The following is a 26319-nucleotide window of genomic DNA, read 5'->3' as shown; positions in this document are numbered from 1 at the left end:
TGATCTTATCAATAATTTTTTGGTTATGTCTCCAAAGGCAAGGGAAACAAAGACAAAAATAAATAAAAAACAAATGGGACTACATCAAACTAGAAAGCTTTTGCACAGCAAAGAAAACTATCAACAAAACAAAAATGCAGCCTACTGAATAGGAAAATATATTTGCAAACAATATATCTGACAAGGGGTTAATATCCAAAATATACAGAGAACTCATGCAACTCAACATCAAAAAAACAAATAACCCAATTTAAAAAATGGGCAGAGCACCTGAATAGACATTTTCCCAAAGGAGAGAAACAGATGGCCAACAGCCACATGAAAAGATGCTCAACACCACTTATCATCAGGGAAATGCAAATCAAAACCACAACCCAATACCACCTCATACCTGTCAGAATGGCTATCATCAAAAAGATAACAAATAACATGTAACGGCAAGGATATAGAAAGGGAATCCTCACGCCTCATTGGTGGGACTGTAAATTGGTGTAGCCACTATGGAAAACAGTATGGAGGTTCCTAAAGAAATTAAAAATAGAACGACCATACAATCCAGCAATTGCACTTCTGGGTATTTATCCAAAGAAAACAAAAACACTGATTTGAAAAGATATATGCACTCCAATGTTCATTGCAGCATTATTTAAAATAGCCAAGGTATGGAAGCAACCTAAGACAGACATAGACAACTGTATAAAGAAGATGTGGAATATTACAAAATTATAATGGAATATTCCTCAGCCATAAAAAAATTAAATCTTGTCATTTGCAACAGCATGGATGGACCTAGAAGGTATTATATTAAGTGAAATAAGTTAAAAAGAGAAAGACAAAAACCACCTGATCTCACTTATATGTGGAATCTAAAAAACAAAAACAAACAAAACAAAATGAAAACAGAATCATACACACAGAGAACAAACAGGTGGTTGCCAGAAGGAGGGGTGGGGAGGTGAAGCAGGTGTAGAAGATAAGAGGTACAAACCTCCAGTTATATAATATATAAGCCACAGGAATATAATACACAGCATAAGGAATATGGTAAGTAATACTGTAAAAAGTTTGTACATGAAAAGATGGTTACTAGAGTTATGGTGATCATTTTATAATGTATGCAAATGTCAAATTATTATGTAGTAACCTGAAACTAACATAATAGCATACATCAACTATGTTTCAATTTACAAGAACCGTTTTCCAGAAATGAAAATAAAGTGGGGCAAAAACTACTTGTTGCCTACAAAATACCTATTCTTTTCTTCTTTCTCAGTAGCAGAATTCAATTTTGTTGGGACTGTGATATGTTCAGCTAAAACAAAAAACATTTCCCCACCTCCCTTGTGGTTGCTATAGTTATACGACACAGTTCTGGCCTAAGAAATGAAAGCAGTAAAATTTCCTAACAGAAGAACAGAATCAGTTGGTAGTGCTGCATTCTGCTGAAGCATGGGCACAGTGCTGAGATGCTGGAGGTGGGGCACCATTCTACAACCTCAAGTAAATAGAAGGTAAGGGCCATTTGCAACAACATGGATGGATTTGGATCCATGTTATGCTAAGTGAAATAAGTCAGACAGAGAAAGACAATACTGTATGATATCACTTATATGTGGAGGAACCTAAAAAATACAACGAACTAGTGAATATAACAAAAAAGCAACAGATTCACAAATACAGAGAACAAACTAGTGGTTACCACTGGGGAAAGGGAAGGGGGAGGGGCAATATAGGGGTAGGGGACAAAGGGGTACAAACTGTTATGTATAAAATAAGCTACAAGGACCTAGATATAATCATACTAAGTGAAGTAAGTCAGACAGAGGAAGACAAATATCATATGATATCACTTATATGTGGAATCTAAAAAAAATGATACAAATGAACTTATTTACAAAACAGAAACAGACTCATAGACTTTGAAAACAAACTTATGGTTACCAAAGGGGAAAGGACGGGGAGGGATAAATTAGGAGGTTGAGGTTAACATATATACACTACTGTATATAAAATAATCAACAAGGACCTACTGTATCTGGAACTCTACCCAATATTCTGCAATAACCTAAATGGGAAAAGAATCTGAAAAAGAATAGATACATGTAGACGTATAACTGAATCACTCTGCTGTACACCTGAAACTAACACAAAATTGTAAATCAACTATACTCCAATATAAAATTTTTTTTAAATTTTGGGACTTCCCTGGTGGCGCAGTGGTTAAGAATCCGCCTGCCAATGCAGGGGACACGGGTTTGAGCCCTGGCACAGGAAGATCCCACATGCTGTGGAGCAACAAAACCCGTGCACCACAACTACTGAGCCTGCATTCTAGAGCCTACGAGCCACAACTACTGAGCCCGTGTGCCACAACTACTGAAGCCTGCGTGTCTAGAGCCCGTGCTCTGCAACAAGAGAAGCCACCGCAATGAGAAGTCCGTGCACCACAGCAAGGAGTAGCCCCCGCTCACTGCAACTAGAGAAAGCCCGTACACAGCAACAAAGACCCAATGCAGCCAAAAATTAAATAAATTTATTTAAAAAAATTTTTTAATGAAAAGATAAAATAAGCTACAAGGATACAACATAGGGAATATAGCCAACATATCATAATAACTATAAATGGAGTATAACCCTTAAAAATTGTGAATCACTATATTGTACAGCTGTAACTTATATAATATTATACATCAGCTATATTTAATTTAAAAAAATAGTAGGGAAGGGCCAAGAGAAGCGCTGTCAGGACCTCCAGGAAGCAGACACTGAATCAGAGTTAGGAGTGCAACTCTGGCATTATTGGGAGGGTAAAGACCAAAAGTGGTATTGGAGGAGGGTAGGGGATTGGGCCACAAAGGCCTTCAGATTTTTTGACTTGAAAATCTGACCACGCTTTTGAGAGGAAAGGGGCAAGAAGGCAGTTTTGAACGAGAGGAGCCTTCAATTAAGATGCAAATCTCACAAAATTTCAGCAAAGCCAACAGGAGCCTCCAGAGCAGAGACGGGTCCATTTGATGAATCCTATATCAGAGAGAATGGCCATGCCCAAGTGTCTTCTGGTATGCTCAGTCATTACTTGGGGGCTGCCTGGGAAAAGTGTGGCCCTCCATCAAAAGCTGAGGCAGATCCTGAAAGCGGTGCATTTGGAGTCTCTCAAGACGGCAAAGTCTTCCTTGAAGAAAGATCTAAGCAGTAGACCTGCATGGCCACCACCACAGTGAAGGTCTCAGCCCCGACATCGTTAAGCTGGGATTACTGCCGGCAACTCCCCATTTCTGGCTTCCCATTGTGTCAGGGAAATGAAACCACTAATTTATTTAGTCCTGTGTTTGGGGGTTTCGGTTCTCTGTGTTTCTATAAATTATCAACTCAGATTCCACTGGGCGAGTCTCTAGTTAACAGTAAATTAGGTGCCTGGGGAGATACATTCACCACCATTCCAGGCTATGAGAGCTCTAGTCAATGAAACAACAGCCTGGGTGCAATGCTGTTCACCAGGCAAATATGAGCACCAGTTTCCCGGGAGAATTTTAGTGACAACAACTTGAATAATTGTTTGCAAAAAACAGAAATAATAGGCTTAATGAGTGTCTGCTTGGGGGGCTGATGTTTGGGCATTAGTGTAAGAATTTTCAGATAGATACTCACATCAAAGAAATTACTGTTTTCTGACTTCTGGATTCGTAACCGCATTGTCAGTGCTTGAAATGCTAGAAGTTTGACTTCCAGATAGCCTTAGGAAGCACACTTTTATCTCTCTGGACTTCAAATTCCTCTTTACAAATTGAGGAGGTTGATTATGTACCACTGCAAGTATTTAAAACAGAGGGGATTGAAGGCACGGAATGGGTAACACAGGTGATGGAGAAGCGGAGAGTTGAACAGGTGATGATGTCATAACCCAGATATTAGCAACAACAGGAAGCCAATACCACCTTTAGGGTGGAGAACAAAGAGAAGAGGTGGTACTGCTGGAACTCAGGACGGTCCATAAGCCAACAAAGCCTGAAGCATGGAGAGCCTGTACAGTGGGAGCTGGAGCCACGTGATAAATTCACCTGCTGCCAGAGCATCAGCCCAAGGCCGAGGGAGGAGGGAAAACACCCTGGCTTCTCCCAACCTCCCTTGGGGCTCTCACCAGTGCCTCCGCTGGCTAAAGTCAGTGAGAAGCTAGCAAACACAAGACTTTGGTAAACCACAGCCTTCGTGGGTCAGCCCCTCCGTGATAGAGAACACAGCAGCAGAAGCACACAAAAAAAGGAACTCAGGCAGAGCAGGTCCAAGACCATCATAGTCTAGATCAAAGGCATCTACATTTTTTTCAGAAGTAGGTCACAAGAAAATAACATAATTGGGAAGACTGTTTGAACTGTTGATAATGGTAGCTAGAGAAGATCAATGATTATCATATAAACATGGACTTTACTCAGAAATAAGGCAAATGTATACCAAGGCATTATTCATACTCATGATCTCTTGATTCATCAGATGGGTCTGGTGTAACTAGCTGAATTCAGATAGTTCAAAATTATATAATTAATAAAACTCATTTCCATCATATCTGCTAACATGATTCCTGTTAGCTGCCACCCATTCAGCATGAGCTAATTTGTGTGTGTGATTTTGTTTCATCATTTTGTGTGTGTGTGTGTGGTACGCGGGCCTCTCACTGTTGTGGTCTCTCCCGTTGCGGAGCACAGGCTCTGGACGTGCAGGCTCAGCGGCCATGGCTCACGGGCCTAGCTGCTCCGCGGCACGTGGGATCTTCCCAGACCAGGGCACGAACCCGTGTCCCCTGCATCGGCAGGCGGACTCTCAACCACTGTGCCACCAGGGAAGCCCCTGGTCATTTATTTTAAGTTAACCAAAAGCTCCAGGCAGCCAGGACCCAGAGCGGGGGTAGCTGCACTGCTCTGAGGACCTCTTACTGGATGCTGGGCCAAGACACCTCAATTCCTCCTAATTTAATAGTCCCTATTTCTCCAGGGTAAGAGCACCTTCCACTGAGGAAAGGCTCCCAAAAGCTTTAAGGAGGTGGTGCATCTGTCACATGGTCATGCCAACATTGTCAGCCCCCACCAGGCCAAGGGGTACTGACTCTTGCCTAGGAAGTTCTTTAAGCCTAGTTCTTACAGTCACACAAATGATTCATAAGGGAGCTCAGAACCGCTGAGAACTTCCTGGAGCCATAAACACTTATCCATCTCTAGACCTTTGGGGCACCAAACTTCTAAAATGAAATCTTTGGATGTCAAATAAAGCTAAGCCAAAAGTGAAACTCCTCAACCCCATCATCCTGGTTTGTTCTCTAGAATAGGGGTCCCCAACCGGTCCACGCCCTGTTCGGAAATGAGCCGCACAGCAGGAGGTGAGCGCTGGGCCAGCGAGCAAAGCTTCATCTGTCGCTCCCCATCGCTCGCGTTACCGCCTGAACCATTCCTGCCCACCCCCCCGCCACCGGTCCGTAGAAAAACTGTCTTCCACGAAACTGGTCCCTGGTGCCAAAATGGTTGGGACCGCTGCTCTAGAAGCCTGCTGGGCACTGCATGTCAGCCAACTATGCTGAAGGCACACAGTTGAAGCCTAGCACTTCTGTGTTTCATGAGCAGCACTTTAATGTCCCCCTCAAAAGGATATGAGTTAAAAATGACCAACATAAACACGAGCTTGTGTTTTTCTCTATTCTCTTAAGGAAAGGGTATAATTCCATAACTACAAAGCCCCTGTTACCATCCTTCAGATTCTCCTCCTCTGAATCCAGAGTTCCAGCCAAGGGTGACGTAGTAACTTTGGTTCCAGGAGGGCAATGAGATGGCTGAGTGGAGAGCATCGCATTTCAGCCTTAGCTCAATAAAGTCGACCCAGCAAAAACAGAAGCACTTATCAGTGAGGTGACAGACAAACAAAATTTTCTTTGTGGCTTAAAAACTATACTCCCATGCACCCCATTTTAAGAACTTAGGAAAGAGTGAAGCAACCTAAATGTCCATAGACAGATGAATGGATAAAGAAATGTGGTACATATATACAATGTACAATGGAATATTACTCAACCATAAAGAAGAATGAAATAATGCCATTTGCAGCCACATGAATGGACCTAGAGATGATCATACTAAGTGAAGCAAGCCAGAGAGGGAAAGACAAATATCATAGGATTTATATGTGCCATCTAAAAAAAAAAGATACAAATCAACTTATTTATAAAATAGAAATAGACCCACAGACATAGAAAGCAAACTTATGGTTACCAAAGGGGATGGGGGGGATAAATTAGGAGTCTGGGATTAACATGTACACACTACTATATATAAAATAGATAGCGGCTTCCCTAGTGGCACAGTGGTTAGGAATCCGCCTGCCAATGCAGGGGACACGGGTTTGAGCATTGGTACGGGAAGATCCCACAAGCTGAGGAGCAACAAAACCCGTGCGCCACAACTACTGAGCCTGCACTCTAGAGCCTGCGAGCCACAACTACTGACACTGCATGCCACAACTACTGAAGTCCGCGTGCCTACAGCCCGTGCTCTGCAACAAGAGAAGCCACTGCAACGAGAAGCCCATGCACCGCAACGAAGAGTAGCCCCCGCTCGCCGCAACTAGAGAAAGACTGGGTGCAGCAACGAAGACCCAATGCAGCCAAAAATATAGAAATTTATTTTTAAAAATAAACAAAAATTTTAAAAAATAGATAACCAACAAGGACCTACTGTACAGCACAGGGAGCTATACTCAATATTTTGTAATAACCTATAAGGGAAAAGAATCTGAAAACATAGAGAGCTGAATCACTGTGCTGTACATCTGAAACTAACACAACATTGTAAATCAACTATACTTCAATTAAAAAAAAAGAATTTAGGAAGGAGTAAATATGGCCAACTGTCAGGTTAAGGAAAGAAATCCATGAAACTAGGTGGGAAAATTTATCTGAGAGGAAATTTTTTAAAGGAAGGTATTTAAGGCAATATAAAGGTTTATCTTGTTTAAATTTAACATTTAATGGTTGGAAGGTTAAAGTTTGGGAACAAGAATTGCTGCTATTCGCCTAGAAGCAAATGATTATATTTTAAAGAACTTTACCCTCTCAAAGGTCTTTGAGGAGACCTGTCATAATGTCAAGCCCTGATCTTTTTCTTGAAAGGAGGCAAGAGACATAAGAATTAACTCTATAGAATGGCACTGTGTCACAGTGCTCTCAGGGCAGCTAAAAAGAAGGAAAGAGCAGACAGCAAGTCTGAAAAGGACAGAGGGGAAGGGGCCTCTCAGATTTCAAGATAAGTTCACTTGACAGAAAAACAGGATGTTGACTCTGTGATGAGGGGACTTCAGATCATTACCTCTATTACAGGCTGGGGTCCTGCAGTTGATTTCTCTCCCTCTCTCTCTCTGTCTCTCTGTCTCTGTCTCTCTGTCTCTCTGTCTCTCTGTCTCTGTCTCTCTCTCTCTCTCTCCCCTTATGCCCTTCCTCCACCCAACCTCATTTTTCTCTGCAGGAAGGAGATAATTAACAAGCGTCCCTAAATGGAGGCCCCTGTAATCATTCCTTAATGCATTTTCCAACGAAGTTACCAAGAATCTGGGACTTTCTAAACCAGTTCAACATATGGGCCCAAAAAAGAAAATTTACACTTACGGCTACTGTCAATGGCCTTTCCACAGTTAAATGTGTTTTCTTCAATCTTGTGCTACTATTTAAAAGAGCCAGTTCTACAGAAAACTGTCCCTCTGGAGAAAGTGCTGTGATTTCCAGTGTGAGAGGGCAACAGCGCACTTTAAGGCAATTGATCTCAAAGGGAGCAAAACACACCAACACCCAAGAGGAAGAGCGGCCACAGGAGAGGCAGCCACATGCCTTCCACAAAGATGTTCTGGGTGGACACAGGGGAGAGCTTAGCTGAAAGAAAACATGGGGAGGAAAAGGAGTTCAGCATCAAAAAGCACCTAAGCACCGACTTGATACCAAATAGGAAGTTAATATCATCATTTCCAAGATGAAAGGAAGAGTTTTAAGTTGTCAGACCCAACTTTCTTAACTTTAATTTTTTTTCTACAGTAGACTCTCTCAGCTCTGGGGGCACATTGGAATCACCTGGGGAGTTTTAAGCTTTAAATCTGATGTCTGCTCCCATGTCAAACCAATTAAAGAAGACTAAATGAGGGAAAGGCACAAGCACAGGGAGCTTTAAACAACTCCCCAGATGATTCTAATGTGACAGGAGGGTCGAGATCCACGAGACTCCACCATCCTCGCCTTGATCAAGCAGCCACACTTGGAACATCTCCACTGACAAGGAATTCACTACCCTCCATGGAAACCCATTCCATGTTAAGACCATTCTGATTTTTCAAGGTTTTTCCTACGTTGAAGTTAAACCTGCATTTTGTACCATCCCTCAATTTGTCCTTGTTCTGCCCAGAAGCACCATGGAAATCTACCCAATCCGTATATCAAATTCTGGAATGATACAAACCCGGAGAGCTTCTTTGATAGCACAGTTGACAGGCTGAGGACAAATTGAACAAAATGAAATCCAACAGGTATCCACAACCTTTTTTCCTTGGGGCTAAGAAAGTATAGCACAAGGAGAGGATGGGAGAGAAAGGGCGTTAGCAGCAGGAGTTACATGATGGATTTCTGGGGTAGGGATGGAGGGCTGGGGGGCAATAACTCCACCTGAGTCATCAGGGTGATGTGGCTGCCGAAACCCCTCGTGCTCTCCCAGGCTGCATCCATAGACATGAGATCTCCAGAAGAGGGTTAATGAGGAGACACACCGGTAGGAGAGAATAGGTGACCACGCTTCAAAAGCAATAGAGAAATACAGAGAGAAATGAACCCAACAGTGAAAGATTTTTGAAGGTTCAAATAAAGAACTGGTAGGGGGAAGGCCGATGAAAAAGAAAGCATTAAAGTGAGGAAGAGGAAACTAGCATTTGAGTATATACTCTGTGCCAGCTGCCCTACATACATCACTTCAGATAATCATCAAGACAGCCTCTGATACATATAACTGATTCACTTTGTTATACAGCAGAAACTAACACAACATTGTAAAGCAATTAAACTCCAATAAAGATGTTAAAAAAAAAAGACAGCCTCTGAAGTTACCTAATTAATGAGAAGATATTTACAGAGCCTCAAGGGATAAAACTAGAAAGAAGGGGTGGGTTTGGAGCTCTAAAAAAGACAGGTATCTTCAATTTTTTTGCTTTCCTTTGCTTTTTGGGGCTCCTTCAAAGACTGAGATGATTACACGCCTCACTTGGTGGGACTCAGTTTATTGGTCCACACAGACTCCTCTCTTATTTATTCATTAACTCCTTTGTCTCTTCACATGTATATTTGTAAATCCCCATGGCCCACCAGCATTTCTCTGCCTCTTCGTAAACAATGTATATTCTTTTATTTGCATATGTTCTTGTAAAATTTTGTATGTATTCTGTAAATTTTCTCTTCCCATACTTCACCATTTTCCACTAGAGTTTGTACCTCTTTCTTGTTAATTTGCAATAGTTTTCAGATATCAGTCCCTTGTTGGCATTAGCACTTTATTTATAATGTCTGTTAACATTCTAATCTTTGTATCAACAATAACATTGCCCAGGTGGAATCGAAAACAACTTTTTTTTTAAAGATTTCACATTTGAGGATTTAGTTAATAAATCCTTCCCCACCTTAAGATCACAAAGAAATTGTACATTTTCTTCTAATAACTGTATAGTTTAAACTTTCACATTTAGGCCTTTCATTCATCTGGAATCTGCCTTTGTATATGGTGTTATAACAAGGTCAATCTTATTCTGTTCTGTATAATATGCCGGTTCATCCAGTAGTATACTACACAATCCTTTCTTTCCCCATTGACTTGTGGTGCCACCTTTACGATATATTAATTTCCAATCAATATACAAATCACACTGAGCTCTCTATTCTGTTCCATTGCTCAATTTGTCTGTCCTTGTACCAATATCACACTGTTTTCATTACTATGGCTTTGTAGCATGTCTTAATATCTGCCAGGGAATGTTATTCCGTTTACTTTTCTTTTGCAAAATTGGCTAGGTGCGGGAGATCGGCTGTACGACATTCTGCTTATAGTTAGCAATACTGCACCGTACATTTGTTAGGAGCATAGATCTCATGTGTTTACAATTTAAAAAAAGATATTGGTTTACTATTTGTGGACTTTCATTATTCTGTATAAATGTTCAAGTAAAGGCTATCAAATTCATCAAAAAATCCAAATAGAATTTTTATCAGGATTGAATTGAAATTATAGATAATTTAGGGAAAATTGCCATCTTCATTATATTATTAGTCATTTCATCCAAGAGCATGAAATGTTTCTCCATTTATTCAGATCATCTTCTATGCCTTTTCTTTACATTTTAATTTTTTCCCCACAGAGCATGTGCATAGTCTTGGATAAATTAACTCCTAGATACAGTCTGTCTTGCAGAAATTCCTACATATGCACCGATAGACAAATGATATCAGTATAACAGAGAAGCCTCTGGCTAATATGGGATTTTCCCAACACCGTTCATATCCTATGCTATCCAGCCACAGCAGCTGTATGCTAAACAGCTAACCCAGCTGCCTTTGGCTCCTCCAGTCAAGACCCTTCACTATCTTGGTCTGTCCTTCATCTGCTTCAGGTCCCCAGTGTGTGGTAGCCAGTACCTCCCTAGACCTCAGTCTTTAACCCTAGCACCACAGATAGGTCAGAAGACCCTGTTTCTTCCCAGCCAGTTGTTTACCTTCCCAGTTGAGCGGTTCAAGCAGGTCCTGTTCTCAGGGAGTGCCCCAGGGAAGCAGATTTCAACTCAGACCAAGGAAGGGCTTTCTCACCCAACTGCCCTAGGAGGGAGCAGTACAGTCCCTTCTCTCTGCCTCAGTTTCCTCTAATCGGGAGGTCCTGGTGTGGCATTGAGTCTCCACATACCAGCCGAGGTCTCCAATCCTGAGTACACAGAGCTCTCGCCTGCTGGGGAGGTTGAGGAAGAAGGGAGCGGGAAGAACCTGGCACCTTGGTGACACACCTTTGGACTCAGTAGGCAAAGGCCAGGCTCCAATGTCTGCCCACTGCTGAGGGAGCCGCCCCTCCTGGCAGAGGGTGCGCTCATAGACACACTGTGAAGCTTAGTTCTTAACTCTGGATCCATAAAATGAGTCAGGCAGTTTTTATTCTCTTCCATTGTTTGGAATATCCAGTGTAGGTTAGAAAACAACTGTTTCTTGAAAGTTTCTTAGAATTTACCTGTAAAACAATCTAAGCTTGGGGTTCCTGGGAGGGGAAGTTGTTAAATGCCATTGCAATTTATTTCATATGTATGACTCTATTTCAGTTTTCTATATTTGTGCTAGTTGTGACATTTTATATTTTTCAAGGAATGTATCCATTTCATCTACATTTTGAGTTCACTCACATACAGTCATTCACAGTAGAGAAAAAGCCATAATTGGATAAGTAGCATGCAAACGTTAGAAATCAGCCATGTAAATGAAGAGGTGTTTAATTGTGAGACTAAATGAAATGTCCAGGACGAGCTTCTATAACCATGGACGGAGAGTTGCAGAGTTGCACAGTTCAAATTCATCCTGGCTAGCTGCATTGTGATGCCATCTAGTGGTAATTGTCCACTAGGGCTTCATTATAGATGGTAACAATGCTAGGACTCAGGCTAGCCAAAACTTCCAGGTCACTGGCAGAAATGCTAGGAATTTCCCAGTTCGCTGGTTGCCCATTGTTGCAGATTTGGCCTAATGGGACTTCTCCCTTTGAGGCCCCTTCAAAGATTGCTGTTGCCCCCCAACCCTACCCTCACACCCCCAACATGGTCCTCCCAGAAAAGATAAAACCTTAAGCCCACAGCCATTTGAGAACATGGGCAGGATACATCATCAATACTGATATATCAAGCTCATACTATTGTGAGATGTTTCTGTAATCTTTTATTACTATTTTTTAATATTCCTGTTGTATCTGTATTTATCTGACCATTCTCTTTCTGTATCATATTTAATTTTATCAACCTTCTTTTTCCTCGACACTTTTGTTAGAGTTTGTCAATCTCATTTATCTAGTCAAAGAAACAGCCTTTGATTTTGTTAATTTTTCTATTGCTTTATTGAGCTATAAAGGGTTTTTTAATTAGTATATAATTCTTATACCAACAAACTCATCCTTTTTAAAGTGTACAATTCACTGGTCTTTTGGTATATTTACAAGAATGTGCAACTATTATCACTATTTAATTTCAGAACATTTTTGTTACCCCAAGAGAGCACCCATACACATTAGTCAGCATTTCCATTTCCTTCTTTTGCTCACTGATCTGCTTTATGTCTCCATAAATTTCCTATCCTGGATCAATCACATAAATGGAATCATGCAATATGTAGTCTTTTATGGCTGGCTTCTTTCACTCAGCGTAATGTTATAAAGGTTCACCCATGTTGTAGCAGCTATCAGTGCCTCTTCCTTTTTATGGTGGACTATTATTCCATTGCATGCATATAGCATATTTTGTTCATCCATTCATTAGTTGATGGACATTTGAGTTTCTGCTTTTGGGCTATTATGAATTATACTGCTACAAACATTCATGTACAAGTTTTTGTGTGGACATATGTTCTCAGTTCTTCTGAGTATATAACTAGGAGTCAAATGGTTGGGTCATGTGATAAATCTATGTTTAACTATTTGAGGAACTGCCTAACTTTTCCACAGTGGCAAAACCATTTTACATCCCCATCAGCAAAATGAATAAGGGTTTCAATTTCTCCACATCCTAGTGGCTATGAAGAGGTATCTCATTATGGTTTTGATTTGAATTTCCCTAATGACAAATGATGTTGAGCATCTTTTCACATGCTTATTGGCATTTGTATATCTTCTTTGGATAATGGTCTATTCAAATTCTTTGCCCGTTTTTATTTGGGTTATTTGTCTCTTTATTGTTGATTTGTAAGAGTTACTTATATATTCTGGATACTGGACTTTTATCCACTTCCTCTGAACAATTTCTTTGGCCAAGATTTTATGAGTAAACTCAGGGAATAGCAGCATTTAGAGGAGGCAGTAAATGAGGAATAGTGCCAGTCAGCTTACGTATGTTTTTATCAACTGTTTACCCCATCAGGGCTCTGGCATTGCCTGGATTTTACCATCCCAGCACCGAAGATTTGGGTCTTCGATAAGATTTCTGCAATAAACCCCTATTTTTAGTCCATGATCTTGAGGATATTCCTGATCCATCCGTACTTCATCCGTAAAATGGAGATACTATCCTTGATGCTTCTTTTGAGGACTATATGATATAATGCACTCGGCTTATAGTTGAAATAATAGATCCTCCTCCTCTCATTTTAAAGTTTATTCCCACATTCTGCCTTCCAAATTCTTAATCTCACATATTCTCACTGTTTAAATATAATGAAGGATTTCTTCCCATACTGAGTTTGTTTGGCCTGCCATGGGAAGAAGTACTTTTGCCTAGTTAGATATGTATGTTGGACATATAAATATTATGTATGTATGTAGCTATCTATCACCAGCCTTCTAGCATGACTTTATGTCCCACAAAGTTAAAAACCAGCCCTAAGTTAAAAGCTAGCCTTCTTTTCTGATTGCATTTCTGAATATGGCCTGTAGCTTATCATTTATTTCCCAGACATTGCTGAATGAACTTTTATCCTGAAGCTTCATTTGTTTAAAAGAATATTAACATAAAAGAATCCTCACTAGAGCTCTGAGGAAGATATATTACTCCATTTTTTTTCTAGACATCTAGTAGCAGAAAGCACATATTTTATTAAAAAGATTCAAAAGACTATTGTTTACAAAAATGACTCACGAGGGCTTCCCTGGTGGCGCAGTGGTTGAGAGTCCGCCTGCCGATGCAGGTGACACAGGTTCATGCCCCGGTCCAGGAAGATCCCACATGCTGCAGAGCGGCTGGGCCCGTGAGCCATGGCCGCTGAGCCTGCGCGTCCGGAGCCTGTGCTCCGCGGCGGGAGAGGACACAACAGTGAGAGGCCCGTGTACTGCAAAAAAAAAAAAAAAGACTCACAGAAACCTGATTCAAAATTGATTTCTTAAACATTATAGTGGGAAAAATAAGTCATAGAGTGGACATATGAGGAACTGGGGAATCCTTTTTTAGTCAGTGTCTGATATACCCAATCTTCTAAAAATCAATTTCAGTCTCGACCATTCTGGGATAGTTTGATAAGGGAAGCTATTCAGCCAAAAAGGATGCTCAATAAGGAATCGTTAGCTCAGCATATAATATCCACACAAGGGAAGGGGTAATTTTAGAAAATTAAGAGCCCCGATGGACTTAGTTGATATTTATAGGATATTCCATCCAAAAACAACAGAATACACATTTTTCTCAAGTGCTCATGGAACAGTCTCCAGGATAGATCATATCTTGGGTCACAAATCAAGCCTTGGTAAATTTAAGAAAATTGAAATTGTATCAAGTATCTTTTCCGACCACAATGCTATGAGACTAGACATCAATTACAGGAAAAGAGCTGTAAAAAATACAAACACATGGAGGCTAAACAATACACTACTCAATAACGAAGTGATCACTGAAGAAATCAAAGAGGAAATCAATACCTAGAAACAAATGACAATGGAGACACGACGACCCAAAACCTATGGGACGCAGCAAAAGCAGTTCTAAGGGGGAAGTTTATAGCAATACAATCCCACCTTAAGAAACAGGAAACATTTCGAGTAAACAACCTGACCCTGCACCTAAAGCAATTAGAGAAAGAAGAACAAAAAACCCCCAAAGTTAGCAGAAGGAAAGAAATCATAAAGATCAGATCAGAAATAAATGAAAAAGAAATGAAGGAAAGGATAGCAAAGATCAACCAAACTAAAAGCTGGTTCTGGGGCTTCCCTGGTGGCGCAGTGGTTGAGAGTCCGCCTGCCAACGCAGGGGACACGGGTTCGTGCCCCGGTCCGGCAAGATCCCACATGCCAAGGAGTGGCTGGGCCCGTGAGCCATGGCCGCTGAGCCTGCGCTTCTGGAGCCTATGCTCCGCAACGGGAGAGGCCACAACAGTGAGAGGCCCACATACCGCCAAAAAAAAAAAAAAAAAAAAAAAAAAAAAAGCTGGTTCTGTGAGAAGATAAACAAAATTGACAAACCATTAGCCAGACTCAACAAGAAAAGAAGGGAGAAGACTCAAATCAATAGAATTAGAAATGAAAAAGGAGAAGTAACAACTGACACTGCAGAAATACAAAAGATCATGAGAGATTACTATAAGCAACTCTATGCCAATAAAATGGACAACCTGGAAGAAATGGACAAATTCTTAGAAATGCACAACCTGCCAAGACTGACTCAGGAAGAAATAGAAAATATGAATAGACCAATCACAAGCACTGAAATTGAAACTGTGATTAAAAATCTTCCATCAAACAAAAGCCCAGGGCCAGATGGCTTCACAGGCGAATTCTATCAAACATTTAGAGAAGAGCTAACACCCATCCTTCTCAAACTCTTCCAAACAATATCAGAGGAAGGAACACTCCCAAACTCATTCTACGAGGCCACCATCACCTTGATACCAAAACCAGGCAAGGATGACACAAAGAAAGAAAACTACAGGCCAATATCATTGATGAACATAGATGCAAAAATCCTCAACAAAATACTACCAAACAGAACCCAACAGCACATTAAAAGGATCATACACCATGATCAAGTGGGGTTTATTCCAGGAATGCAAGGATTCTTCAATATATGCAAATCAATCAATGTGATACACCATGTTAACAAGTTGAAGGAGAAAAACCATATGATCATCTCAATAGATGCAGAGAAAGCTTTCGACAAAATTCAACACTCATTTATGATAAAAACCCTGCAGAAAGTAGGCATAGAGGGAACTTTCCTCAACATAATAAAGGCCATATATGACAAACCCACAGCCAACATTGTCCTCAATGGTGAAAAACTGAAACCATTTCCACTAAGATCAGGAACAAGACAAGGCTGCCCACTCTCACCACTCTTATTCAACATAGTTTTGGAAGTTTTAGCCACAGCAATCAGAGAAGAAAAGGAAATAAAAGCAATCCAAATTGGAAAAGAAGAAGTAAAGCTGTCACTGTTTGCAGATGACATGATACTATACATAGAGAATCCTAAAGATGCTACCAGAAAACTACTAGAGCTAATCAATGGATTTGGTAAAGTAGCAGGATACAAAATTAATGTACAGAAATCTCTGGCATTCCTGTACACTAATGATGAAAAATCTGAAAATGAAATCAAGAAGACACTCCCATTTACCATTGCAACAAAAAGAATAAAATATCTAGGAATAAACCTACCTAAGGAGACAAAAGACCTGTATGCAGAAAATTATAAGACACTGATGAAAGAAATTAAAGATGATACAAATAGATAGAGAGATATACCATGCTCCTGGATTGGAAGAATCAATATTGTGAAAATGACTCTACTACCCAAAGCAATCTACAGATTCAATGCAATCCCTATCAAACTACCACTGGCATTTTTCACAGAACTAGAACAAAAAATTTCAAAATTTGTTTGGAAAACAAAAGACCCCGAATAGCCAAAGCAATCTTGAGAACGAAAAACGCAGCTGGAGGAATCAGGCTCCCTGACTTCAGACTATACTACAAAGCTACAGTAATTAAGACAGTGTGGTACTGGCATAAAAACAGAAAGATAGATCAGTGGATCAGGATAGAAAGCCCAGAGATAAACCCACGCACATATGGCCAACTTATCTTTGATAAAGGAGGCAGGAATGTACAGTGGAGAAAGGACAGCCTCTTCAATAAGTGGTGCTGGGAAAACTGGACAGGGACATGTAAAAGTTTGAGATTAGATCATTCCCTAACACCATACACAAAAATAAGCTCAAAATGGATTAAAGACCTAAATGTAAGGCCAGAAACTATCAAACTCTTAGAGGAAAACATAGGTAGAACACTCTATGACATAAATCACAGCAAGATCCTTTCGGACCCACCTCCTAGAGAAATGGAAATAAAAACAAAGATAAACAAATGGGACCTAATGAAACTTCAAAGCTTTTGCACAGCAAAGGAAACCATAAACAAGACCAAAAGACAACCCTCAGAATGGGAGAAAATATTTGCAAATGAAGCAACTGACAAAGGATTAATCTCCAAAATTTATAAACAGCTCATGCAGCTCAATAGCAAAAAAACAAACAACCCAATCCAAAAATGGGCAGAAGACTTAAATAGGCATTTCTCCAAAGAAGATATACAGACTGCCAACAAACACATGAAAGAATGCTCAACATCATTAATCATTAGAGAAATGCAAATCAAAACTACAATGCGATATCATCTCACACCAGTCAGAATGGCCATCATCAAGAAATCTAGAAACAATAAATGCTGGAGAGGGTGTGGAGAAAAGGGAACACTCTTGCACTGCTGGTGGCAATGTGAATTGGTACAGCCACTATGGAGAACAGTATGGAGGTTCCTTAAAAAACTAAAAACAGAACTACCATATGACCCAGCAATCCCACTACTAGGCATATACCCTGAGAAAACCATAATTCAAAAAGAGACATGTACCAAAATGTTCATTGCAGCTCTATTCACAATAGCCCGGAGCTGGAAACAACCTAAGTGTCCATCATCGGATGAATGGATAAAGAAGATGTGGCACATATATACAATGGAATATTACTCAGCCATAAAAAGAAACGAAACTGAGCTATTTGTAATGAGGTGGATAGAACTAGAGTCTGTCATACAGAGTGAAGTAAGTCAGAAAGAGAAAGACAAATACCGTATGCTAACACATATATATGGAATTTTTAAAAAAAATGTCATGAAGAACCTAGGGGTAAAACGGGAATAAAGACACAGACCTACTTGAGAATGGACTTGAGGATGTGGGGAGGGGAAGGGTAAGCTGTGACAAAGCGAAAGAGAGGCATGGACATATATACACTACCAAACGTAAGGTAGATAGATAGTGGGAAGCAGCCGCAGAGCACAGGGAGATCAGATTGGTGCTTTGTGACCGCCTGGAGGGGTGGGATGGGGAGGGTGGGAGGGAGGGAGATGCATGAGGGAAGGGATGTGGGAACAGATGTATATGTATGACTGATTCACTTTGTTATAAAGCAGAAACTAATAAAAAAATTTAAAAAAAAAGAGCCCCGTATCTCAAAGGTAAGGCATTCCTAAGGTGATATTTTTAGTTTTGTATATGGTTTCTCTTTTATGCACATAAGGGTTCTCATTTTCAAAAGCCTTGGTTTGGCTTGAGGTAAAATTCGGTTACTTTTAATTTTGTATCTTTTCCATAGCGGTGTAACTCTGTGGTCAAAAAATCTTATTCACCCTTCATATGAATGTGGCTGACTCTTTTTTTTTTTTTTTGAATTTTTGAATTTTATTTTACTTATTTTTTATACAGCTTTTTCTTATTAGTTATCTATTTTATACATATTAGTGTATATATATCAATCCCAATCTCCCAATTCATCCCACCACCACCACCCCCGAATGTGGCTGACTCTTCCTAACATTGTTTGGAGGAGGGGTGAGAACACTATTACTATTCTGTCCACATGGTAGCCACCTAAATTCTGGTTACACTGATGAAAGAAAATATTCATAAAATTCCATATTCCAATTGGAATTCCTTATACTACCAAATGAATTGACCTTAACGTGAAGAACACGTTACACATATAATGATTTGCTAGAGGGCCTTCATATCTACTCTTTATACCATTTGATTCTCATCACAAACATGCTATATAACTGATCCAAGGCTAAAAATGACTAAAACTCCCATGACTCTTCCTGCTGATGGTTTCTCTGAGCTGGTACAGAGTTAAAAATGTAATTTCTACAAATGAAAAATTGCCTTTACTGAAATTCAACAATTTCATGGTAATTATCCATCCATATTTCCTTTTTATTTGCTTTCATTTGGATAAAATTTCATTTAATATCATCAAATAAGTTTTCTTTGGGGCACAGTGATTTTCACATTGTCAACTAATAACCAGTCAGGTGTGTGTCTTGGTGTTTCCCAGAATCACCCTTTTTTCCTTTTCCTTTTCAAGTCAGTACTTTCCTTCTTAGCTTCAGGAATATTTTATACTGAAGAGGCAAAATATCTCCAAGATTTTTAGAAAAAGAAATTTTGTTCTTAAATCTGTGGCCAACTTTAGCTGCCAAAACTCAACCTCCTATTTACTCATTCACTACAGGAGAGCTTACAAACCAAGCTCTAATCTCACCAATTCACAAAGAGTTCTGGAAATCCCACATACCTGTGGGTGGGATCCACTGAAAGGAGGTAGACAGGTGGCTCTCCTACTTAAGCAGGCATCAGAATCACCTGGTAACTTGTTAAAACAAACTGCTGATTCAGTAGGTCTGATCTGGGCCCAAGAATTTGCATTTCTAGCAATTTCCTGGATGATGCTGATGCTGCTGATTCCATGACCATGATCTGAAAACCGCTGCATAAAATCCCTGTGCATTAACCTCCAATCTGGAAAGATACTGACTTTTCTCAACACACACCAACTTTAAGGTTAAAAAGATTAGAAAAACAGCGAAAACCCTCAAGAATTCGTTTGCAGCCCTCACCTACTCTAGAGATCCTGGATTCCATAATCACTTGCTAAAGTCACTGCTACTGATTCTATGGCCTTCTGGATTCTGGATCCTCTTCCCTTGCCAAGATTTTCAGAATTTTTCACATTCCCTCTGCTTCATTACTAGACCACTGTTGCCCTTGTCTCAGTATCACATTACTGTTACTGATCTTCTGATTCGGATAAAAGCCCAGTGAAGGAAAAACTTAGCTCCTTTTCTGAAGGCAGATGCAAACTGCTCACCAGGTCATGATTTCTCTAAAGCACTTTTAAGAGTTCAACACTTATTAGCAAGCCAGTAAGTCCCTCTTCATTTTAAAATCTCTCCATACTCAGAGGGAGGGGGCAACCTGGTATTAGCCTCTCTGGTTGCAAACACTTTAATAGCTTGTGAACAATTCTGAGAGGTAAAAACACATCCTCAGTAGACTAACGACTGCAATAGAGACAGCATAAGGGCAGGAAAGGTGGGAATGTGGCTGGACTCACATCCCCTTACAGTCATCTTAATTTATTCCTCTGCACTCCAAGCCATTTACAATACACTTAAAACATAGCTTAGGCTCTATTAGAGTCCCTGGCACAAAGCAGGTTTGCACAAAGCACGGTTTTTTTGGTCATGGAGCAAAATCATGTACTGATTACCTTATGTCTAATACTGTATGTGAGATAGTTCAGGGAGCAGTCATGAGTAATCATTATCAAAGCAAAAAAACAAAAAACAAACCCTTTCTGAATGATCTTCTCACAGCTAACACAATGATTTAAGACAATGACAAAGCATATTAACAACTACAATTAATTTATGGTAAAAAGCAAGGATTTAAAAGCACCTTGTTAATACAAGGTAAAAACACACTGTATTAGATATCAGAGATCACCTGTTTCACTTGTGCAGCCCAGTCTCCATGTAACAGAGTCCGCGAGGAAAACTCAGTTGTTACAATATCCAAAATGATGTGGCCATCCTAGCGCCTAAGTAGACGGAGAACACGTGTCAGCCATGCTTGCTATTGTCTGGTTTTAGCTCCCTAATTTACACTTGCCATCTCTGAACCTCTAAGGCCTCTTCCCCTGTCACATTTGGAAAAAAGAAAACCTCATACTGTAGAGCAATGAAATTGATTTCCATTGGCCAAATATAACAGGAAGCCTTCTTGCTTCAAAAGCTCACCTCGGGGTTTCCCTCAGGGTCTTCCCTACCTCAGGCACCAGAGGCCACAGAAGCAAGAAAGGCCTTTGTCAGTCCACACACAGACCAGAATGAGTCAGGAGCGGCCTCTTCCGCTTTCCTCACCACCTTCCTCCCCTCTCGTTAGGAAAAGCTCTCATTTCAACACTTAACACTTGTTGACTGATGAGACCTCAGGGTAAATGAATGCCAATGCTTCATCTCAACCAGGTGTTTACTTTTATATAGCTTATCATGGGTTAGAGATTGAAATGCTTTCTCGCCTTACGGGGATTTTAGCCATCAGCAAGTAGATGGAGTTTGTAGGGAGCACCTAAGAACCACTTTCTGGAAATGGAGGGGAATGTGATGGGTAGGAGGCAAGAGCCACAGGACAGCAGTGCCCCAGAAACACAGCCTCGGGGACTGGAGCCCTTCTTTCCCCAGCACGAATATCTCGTGCAGTCTCAGCCTGAATGCAGAGGGTTTCCTTTCCTTTCCCACCCTTTGACCCCACCCAGCCCTGCACCAAGTACTCAGATGCCAGCCTCCTAGGCTCATTTGGACACATGGGGGTGTTTCTCGTTGTCACAAGGACTGCGGAGTAACCCTAGCATTTTCTAGACTTCCTTGCTCATCTTTCCAGACTGGGCAGAGGGGGTCGGGATCACTCTATGTGTGCGGATCAAAGGCGGTAGCTTTGCATTATGGCGTGCATGTGTATGAGGGGGCTAATTTTATTTTCCTTCCAATGTTATTGAGATATAATTGACATATAGCACTATCTAAGTTTAAGGTGTACAGCGTAAAGATCTGCCTCTTCTACATCATGAAATTATTACCACAATAAGTTTAGTGACAACCATCACCTCATATAGATAGAAAATAAAAGAAACATTTTTTTCCTTGTGATGAGAACTCTTAGGGTTTACTTTAACAACTTTCATATATAACATACAGCAGTGTTAATCATATGTATCATGTTGAACATTACATCCCTAGCACTTATTTATTTTATAACTGGAAGTTTGTACCTTGTTACCACCTTCAGATGCCCCCTCTCCCTACCCCCGCCTCTGGTAACCACAAATCTGATCTCCTGTTCTATGAGTTTGTTTGGGTTTGAAGTATTATTGGCCTACGACACTATGTTAGTTCCCATTACACAACATAGTGATTCAATATTTCTATACGTTCAAAATGATCACCACAATAAGTCTAGTTGCCATCTGTCACCATACAAAGATATTACATTACTATTGACTATATTCCCCACATTGAACATTTCATACTTGTGACTCATTTATTTTGTAACTGGAAGTTCATACTTCTTAATCTCCTTCTTTCTCTCATCCCCCTTCTTCCTTCCTCTCTGGCAACCACCCATTTGTTCTCTGTATCTATGATTCTGTTCCTGTTTTGCTATGTTTGTTCATTTGTTTTGTTTTTTAGGTTTCACATAAAGGGAAATCATACAGTATTTGTCTTTCTCTGTCGGACTTTTTTCACTTAGCATAATACCCTCTAGGTCCATCCATGTTGTCACAAATAGCAAGATTTCATTCTTTTTTATGGCTGAGTAATATTCCATTGTGTGTGTGTGTGTGTGTGTGTGTGTGTGTGTGTGTATATATATATCACATATTCTTTATCCATTCATCTATTCATGGGCACTTAGGTTGCTTCCATAACTTGGCTATTGTATATAATGCTACAATGAACAGTGAAGTACATACATCTTTTTGAACTAATTTTTCATTTTCTTTGAATAACTACCTAGAAGTGGAAATGCTGGATCATACAGTATTTTTATTTTTATTTTTCTGAGGAAACTCCATACTCTCTTCCATAGTGGCTGCACCGATTTCCATCCCCACCAACAGTGCACAAGGATTCACTTTGCTCCACATCCTCGCCAACAGTTTTTATTTGTTGTTTTTTTGATAGCCATTCTGGCAGGTGTGAGGTGGTGGTATCTCATTGTGGCTTTGATTTACATTTCCTTGGTGATTAGTGACGTTGAGCATCTTTTCATGTGTCTGTTGGTCATCTATTTGTCTTCTTTGGAAAAATTTCTGTTCAGGTCCTCGCCCCTTTTTTAATTGGGTGGTTTGTTTTTTAGATATTGAATTGTATGAATTCTTTGTATATTTTGGATATTAGCCCCTTATTGGATCTATCGTTTGCAAATATCTTCTCCCATTCAATAGGCAGTCTTTTCATTTAATTGATAGTTTCCTCCACTGTACAAAAGCTTTTTAGTTTGATGTAGTCCCATTTGTTTATTTCTGCTTTTGTTTCCCTGGCCTGAGGAGACATATCCAAAGAAATATTGCTAAGACCAATGTCAAAGAACATATACCTAAGTTTTCTTCTAGGAGCTCTATTGTTTTAGGTCTTACATTTAAGTTTTTAATCCATTTTGAGTTTATTTTTGTATAAGGTGTGAGAAAGTAGTCCAGTTTTCCCAACACCATTTATTGAAGAGGCTGTCTTTTTCCCCTTTCTATCTTCTTGCCTCTTTTGTCATAGATTAATTGCCCATATAAGTGTGAGTTCATTTCTGGGTTCTCCATTCTGTTCCATTCATCTATGTGCCTGTGTTTGTGCCAGCGCAATACTGTTTTCATAACTAAAGCTTTGTAGTTTAGCTTGAACTCAGGGAGCATGATGCCTCTTGTTTTGTTCTTTTTTTCTTAAGATTGTTTTGGCTATTCACGGTCTTTTGTGTTTCTATACAAAATTTAGAATTATTTATTCCAGTCATGTGAAAAATGCCAGTGGCGTTTTAATAGGGATTTCATCAAATCTGTAGATTACCTTGGATAGTATGGTCATTTTAACAATATTAATTCTTCCAATCCATGAGCTTTTTATCATGAAAATGTTCAAATATGCACAAAAGAATAGTATAATCAACTAGCATATCACTTCAGTCCTACATGATTCAGTGTGCACTTCTATAACGTAAGAACATTTTCTTACATAAGCACAACACCACTGCTACCCTTGATAAAATTCCTTGATATCATCTAACATCCAGTCCATATTCAATCCTGAACTGGAGAGAAATATTTTTATTTTGTATGGATAGCAGGAAAACTAATGATATAGAAAAAATGATTATAGATACTGAACAACTATCAAAGGGAAATGAAACTTAAAAACATTTGGTTTGTTTAGCTGTATTAAAACAATACTAGGGCTTCCCTGGTGGCGCAGTGGTTGAGAGTCCGCCTGCCGACGCAGGGGACATGAGTTCGTGCCCCGGTCCGGGAAGATCCCACATGCCGCGGAGCGGCTGGGCCCGTGAGCCATGGCCGCTGAGCCTGCGCGTCTGGAGCCTGTGCTCCGCAATGGGAGAGGCCACAACAGTGAGAGGCCCGCGTACCGCAAAAAAAAAAAAAAAAAAAAAAAAAAAACAATACTAATTAAGGCAATTTATTCAACTGCTTGATATTTATCCCCAGTGACAACAGATCATCATAACAATTATGCATGTCATTAAATGTGCCCAGGATTACAGCTGGAATCAAATGGAATGCACACAAGTAGTACAGGAATCTGCTTGCAACTTGGAAAATGTTTACTTCGAAAGAAATAGAATTGACCTGGATAATCTGCGTTCAGACCCAGGGAAGTGTAGCTGATACCAAGAGTACAAAAAAAATTTTGAACTTCATCAAACTCCTGACAACCTTCTCTCATTACCTTTGCAATGATACATTATACTCTTAGCTAGGCGAGAAAAACGCTGATATGAAACTACAGCACCAGTAGGAAAATGCAATCGTTCTGGGACCTCTGAGGAAGAACTCTTTTCATATGAAAATCTTGGAGCCTGGAGGACCAGTTTCGCACACTGTAGTTGTTTAATAACTCCTCTTCCTTCTCCTTCTCCCTATGCCCACCTCAGTTTGCAGGACTGCACAGGTGAGGGTTTAGAAAACCGACCTGGAGCAAATTCCTTCTCATGACACAGTCTGTCATTTGGAAAACACTGATGGTTACATCAAAAGGCTTTCTGCAATGTTACTGCACTACCTTCACAGCAAATTTGCACAGTCCTTTCTAAATTTAGATTTAAAAAGGATGTACTTATTTCAAAGGAAAAAGGATTAAACAGAAGGTGAGGGGGAGCTCCAGGCACTTAAGTCTCCTTCCCTTCTGGCAGTGAGTGCTTGCCATTAAGGCAGCCTCAGACCCTTGTTCTCATCCTCTCCAGGCCTTGTGTCCACTTGGTTCTTTGGACACAGAATCTAGTGAACTCAGGGACGCCAACTTACCCCAGTGGTCAACCAAGACTGTCTTAGAATCCTTCTGGCAAAAGTAACCTCGGAAACGTTGACCTCAACTCATTACTGAGGTTGTAAGCATAACTGAGCAGCTGTTGTTAAGTTCACATTAGCCACAGCCTTCTGCAAAAAGGGGAAGAAAGAAAGAGGGAGTGAGGGAGGGAGGAAAGGAGAGAGGGAAGGGAGGGCTGAGCTTGGAAATGGACTCTCTGAAACCAAAATACTGGTGAACTTGTTAAAGACTTTTAAGTCTGACAGGCCAGCTTTCCCAAACCATGGCAGCTGTAAAGGGAATATAATTATACTTAGCAGAAGCCACCAGAATTTTGAGGTTACCCTAAATTTAAAGCTTCTGGGAGACTTAATTAAATTTAATGAAAACCATAGCTGCTAAACAAAGATGTTGTAGCTCCCACTTAGTTATTCCTGAGAAAATTAAGTAGCAATCAGGAAGACATACCTCAGCTTTCACAGTTAAGCCACTAGGTAGTAATGCCCAAAGTCTATAAACAAGGTAATGCTCTCTTCTTTTCATTAGCTAGTAGTCAAACTACTCATCTGTTCCTGTAAGAAAGAACATCAGAACTAGAACAGAAGGAAAAAATAAGAGGAGAGAAAAAGGAAGTACAGGGAAGTTATCCTGAGTGTGATATAGGGTAATATCCTAGCCGACTTCAAACACTTGAGCTCCTCCACCATCCCCACCACTCCCTCCTGTGGCATTTCTTTTGTTTTTTAAAAAATTGTATGCTGTCTGCCATTGCAGAATTAGTACCCAGTTAGTTCAGGTCAGGATGGATATCTGTAAATCACAGCACCAGAATATGTGGCTCGTTATGCTCCCATGGTAATCTTACTTAACCTGGACTATTTATATGTAGAAATAATCATGATGCTTTTGATGGATTTGAGCAACAGGATGGTAGAGATAGAGTGAAACCTGACCCCAGGCAGAAATTCTACTCTCGGACTAGTACAGGGAGGAGGGGGAGATGAAGTGGCCTAATCTGCCTTCACGGAGGCCAACCAGACAGTCCAGGACGGGGTGCGCAAACAGTAATGTGCATCAGAATCCCCTGGAGGGAGATTGCGAGACCCTATCCTAAGAGTTTCCGATACAGTAGGTCTGAAGCTGGGCCCCAAAACTTGCCTCTCTAACAAATTCCCAGGAGACA

At 40.2% G+C, this 26319-nt stretch overlaps 1 protein-coding gene across 2 annotated transcripts in view; it reads right to left on the bottom strand.

Moving 5' to 3' along the window:
* HSD17B4 (hydroxysteroid 17-beta dehydrogenase 4) overlaps nucleotides 1–26319 on the bottom strand; it is a 153195-nt gene that overhangs the window by 15281 nt on the left and 111595 nt on the right. The window contains exon 24 of one of the 2 annotated variants that reach the window (XM_081231331.1): nucleotides 25619–25708. The exons of the other annotated variant lie outside the window; for it this stretch is intronic. Coding sequence (XP_081087457.1) covers nucleotides 25679–25708 — 30 coding nt within the window. The 3' untranslated portion in view covers nucleotides 25619–25678. Of the gene's footprint in view, nucleotides 1–25618; nucleotides 25709–26319 lie in introns of those variants that run through there. 2 annotated transcript variants of the gene reach the window in all.

The sequence above is a fragment of the Mesoplodon bidens genome, assembly GCF_964165515.1.
Source record: "Mesoplodon bidens genome assembly, chromosome: 4".
Lineage (NCBI taxonomy): Eukaryota > Metazoa > Chordata > Mammalia > Artiodactyla > Ziphiidae > Mesoplodon > Mesoplodon bidens.
The sequence above is the reverse complement of the archived record's forward strand: the minus strand, read 5'-3'. Positions and strand labels throughout refer to the sequence as shown.